The sequence below is a fragment of the Patagioenas fasciata genome, chromosome 4 (assembly GCF_037038585.1).
Source record: "Patagioenas fasciata isolate bPatFas1 chromosome 4, bPatFas1.hap1, whole genome shotgun sequence".
NCBI lineage: Eukaryota > Metazoa > Chordata > Aves > Columbiformes > Columbidae > Patagioenas > Patagioenas fasciata.
The window spans coordinates 57470505-57474207 of record NC_092523.1 but is presented as its reverse complement, the minus strand read 5'-3'; the positions used below and the strand labels follow the sequence as shown (position 1 = coordinate 57474207).

Below are 3703 nucleotides of genomic sequence, written 5' to 3'. Positions count from 1 at the left end.
GGAAGAGGACAAGGATGAGGCAAGTTGACGAGAGAAGGGAACTGGGCTGTGGGTGATGGAAAAGGACAAGGAAATCCTGTGCCTTGGTGGAGCTGGCTAAGCAAGCAGGTGGAGAACAGAGGCAGAGAGGAAGGCAGAGAGGCTGAGATGCTTGGGGAACAAAGCAAGCACTAAGGTGACTTTTGAGAGCTTGGGAGAGCTGCAACTGAGCTATAGTAGCTCTGGGAAACTGCAGACATGAAAAAAAAAATACCACTTTATGGAGGTAATGAGGAAAGTTGAACTGGGGATGAGAAGACAGGATTGAAGTGTTGAAGTACTGAGGCTCTGAAGCAGAAAGGCTTCTATAAAATGAGGCATTTAGCTTGCGGAGGCTGGTTTTGGGGAGAGTTTTGCTGCAAAGGACAGTGGTGGCTGCCAGCAGAGCTGAGCCTCATGTTTTGTGGTGGGGGTGGCAGTGCCCCAGTATCAGGGGCCCCTCAGGGACATGTGCTCCCTTCTCTGTCCTTGCGTGCTGCACCCTGAGCAAGACACCAACTTCAGAAACAGCTGTCGCCTCTTTCCCTGATGATTTTTCCTTCCAGACCACAAACTGCCTGGAGGGACCTGACCCCACACTGGCAATGGCATCTCACCATGTGGTCACAGCCCAGACCCAATTTTCGTCTGTCCCACAGGCAAGCAAGTGGCAGTCGGGGCTGCTGGACTGCTGCTCCGATGTCGGTGTCTGTAAGTACACGTGTACCCCTTGCTCCCGCTGTTGGCTTAAAGAGTGTTTCTGATGTTTTCTCTCCTTTTTCCATGACATCACAAGCCCTGCCTTGGTGGGTACAGGTGGTGGAGCAGCTTCCCCCCCCCGTGCTCTTTCCCCTCAGCCAAGCCTGTTTCTGTCCCACAGGTATTTGTGGAGCCTTCTGCTTCCCCTGCCTGGGCTGCCAGGTGGCTGGGGACATGAACGAGTGCAGCATGTGCGGCCCCAGCGTGGCCATGAGGACACTCTACCGTACCAGATACAACATTCCGGTCAGTGATGCCCCCATGGAAGCAAAATCTGCAGCAGCCAGCTGGGTGCTGGGGTGTGCACTCAGGGAAGGAGAAAGGGGGTGCCTGAGGGGGAGAGCATTGGTGAGGAATTGCATGGGCACCCCGATAGGCAAGGAGCTGGGGATGTGTTTGCATCCCTGTTGTGAGTTACCCTGTCTCGTACCGCCTCATTCCGGCTCCTCGCTGGGCATGAACAGCTGTGTGCCCAGGGATGCAAATGATGAGCAATAGGAAGACTTCAAAGCTGCCATGGGAAGGGGTTATTCATACAATGTCCCTTGCTCTGCAGGGCTCCATTCTGGGTGACTGGGTTGCCACCACATTCTGCCCCACGTGCTCGCTCTGCCAGCTGAAAAGGGACATCAACCGGAGGAGGGAGATGGGCATATTCTGGTAAGTTTGGTGTGCTGGAGCAGGTTTATAAAGCTGTCCTGCCTGGAGCCTAGTGGGTTCCTGCAGTCTCTCTACCAGCACCTGACTAAAGAGACAGGGTTGCTGTGGTGCCAAAATAGCAAAGGCTGGGTGACAAGGGTGATCTGTCCTGCAGCAAAATGTTGCTGGGAGCCTCATGCAGGACAGAAGGATCAGGACTGGAGAGACACACACCGTGTGGCAAGACACAGTACTGCTCCCTGACCCCCTCTCCCTTCCCGTTGCAGATGCCACCATCCTCGCTGTGCCCTGCGGAGCCGCTGTGGGTGGAAGTTGCCGCTGCTCCGGCCTTTGGGAAAAGAACCATGAGGGGTTTGCCTGGGTTGTGGTTGGTTCCCCCTTCCCTGGGTGACACCAGCAATAAACAGCAGAGTTTGCCTTCCTGCCTGTGTCATTATTTATTGCTGTGTTCTCCTGCAACACTGGAGGACAGCATTGTGCTTTTACACGCTGTGTGGTCAAAACAGTGCTGAGGTTATTAGATAAAGATGACTTTATCTTGCAGAGCACCACTGGAATGGGACCAGGCAGTGAAAGTGATAATCAAGATAAAATGCAGCAAAGCAGAAGCCAAGCCTGCTGCATCCAGCTCTGCTTCTCCTCTGGGTACTGCAGCATTACCCTGCAACTCAGAGAGGCTTGAGCAGGTTGAACCCATTCTTGGTCCTGCCTGGGCCATTCCCAGTTCCGAGACATGGAAGGCAGCAGCAAAGGAGTGACAGTGATGGTGTGAGATTCCCTGTCCTGCTTGGCTTCCACCATACAAACGTAGAAGTCTGTCATATGGGACCTGCTGCTTCAGGAGACCCCCACAGCTGCAGGTGTTGGGCATAAGATGCTGTGGTTGAAGAGCTTGGATAACTGGTGCTGTGCAGGGGCTTGTCTGTTACCTGCCATGGCAAAGCAGAGGCAAGAGGTAACTCTGGGGCTAGGGGTGCTCTGCAGACACAAGGGCTGCAGCCCCAAGTGCTGCCTCAGATTGGTTTAAACTTTGATGTCTTAAATGGGAAAATGTGTTTTTTGCTCATTTTGTGCCCTCATGTACTCATGGGTCTCTTGTCCTTGCAAGGCAGTGCTGCAGCAGAGCAGCCAGCGAGGGGCATCAGCACCCACCTTGTCCAAGAAGCATCAGGGGAAGCAGGAGCTGCAGGCAATGCCTGGTGAGTGACTGAAGCAGCAGCCGAACAGCTGCACGCCCCCTGTGCTGTCAGGGCTGAGCTGGGGGCTGGTGGTCTGTGGTTGCTGGCCAGGGTGGGAGGTACTCAGCGCAGCCCAGGGTTTCGGGGGCTGTGACATAGGAGAGGGGCTGTACTGTGGCAGGGGCAGATGGGGTGCTGTGCCCACAGCAGAACTCGGCGGAGTCGGATGCGCTGGGACTGTGTCTAGCTGTTACTCAGGAACACCCCGTGGTGGTTGTTGGTGTTGGTGGTTGCTGCTTGCCTGGACTGGGAGCAATCAGAGTGGGATTGGGTGTGCAGGGCCTGGCGCTGGGCTGGGGGCTGCATGGGGGCAATGGGTGTCTCTGGGGGGGACTGAGGTGCCTCTCCCAAGGCTGGCTGAAGAGGCAGTGTGTGGAGCTGCCCTGGGCAGGTTTCCCCCATCTCAGTGGGGTAGTTTCTAGGGGTAGGGCTGGCCTTGTTGGGGACCCCTTCCTCCATGCAAGGGGCCATGGGGTAGGCACGGCTGGGCCAGGCCAAGCTGGATGACACCAGCCTGGGACATTTGTCCCTTTCTCTGCAGTACCCCCAGGACAGGCTGCCTGTGCTGGGCAGGTGTCACTGTCACAACCTGTGAAGGTCATGACAGTGGGTTAGTAGGATGCTGTAGCACACAAGGACAGGGAAGCTTTGTTTCTCTGAGTTTATTATGTTACTAAAATAATGACTAGTAAAGCAAGTATGTACATACGCTCACTCACCTGTGTGCGTTTTTTGAGGTACTACCAGCAAGCAACTCACCAAATGGCTGCCAGGAGTTGGAACAACAGAAAAGCTGCTTGATGTGGATGAGCCATGTCACCAAGTCAGGAGCCAGCCTGGCATCCCCACCCTTCTGTGGAGCAGCTCGTACACTGAAGCTCATCTTGGGTAGGTACCATGTTACTTTTGTCCCTTTTTGGTGTAGGCACGTGAAGTGGGTGAGGGATGTGGCTTCCCAGAGCAGTTGTCACTGGCAGGTCAGCTCGCCGGTGCGGTTCCTGTGCTTGCTGTCACTGCAGTTTGTGGCT

The 3703-nt window shown here is 55.1% G+C and overlaps 1 protein-coding gene across 1 annotated transcript; it reads left to right on the top strand.

Annotated features, from left to right (window-relative positions):
* The first annotated feature begins 520 nt into the window (after positions 1-520).
* On the top strand, positions 521-1441 carry LOC136101489 (placenta-specific gene 8 protein-like). Its single transcript, XM_065837655.2, has 3 exons — positions 521-729; positions 899-1023; positions 1334-1441. Exons 1-3 carry the CDS (start codon positions 624-626, stop codon positions 1439-1441), a joined length of 339 nt encoding a protein of 112 aa, XP_065693727.1. The 5' UTR covers positions 521-623.
* Positions 1442-3703: the final 2262 nt, after the last annotated feature.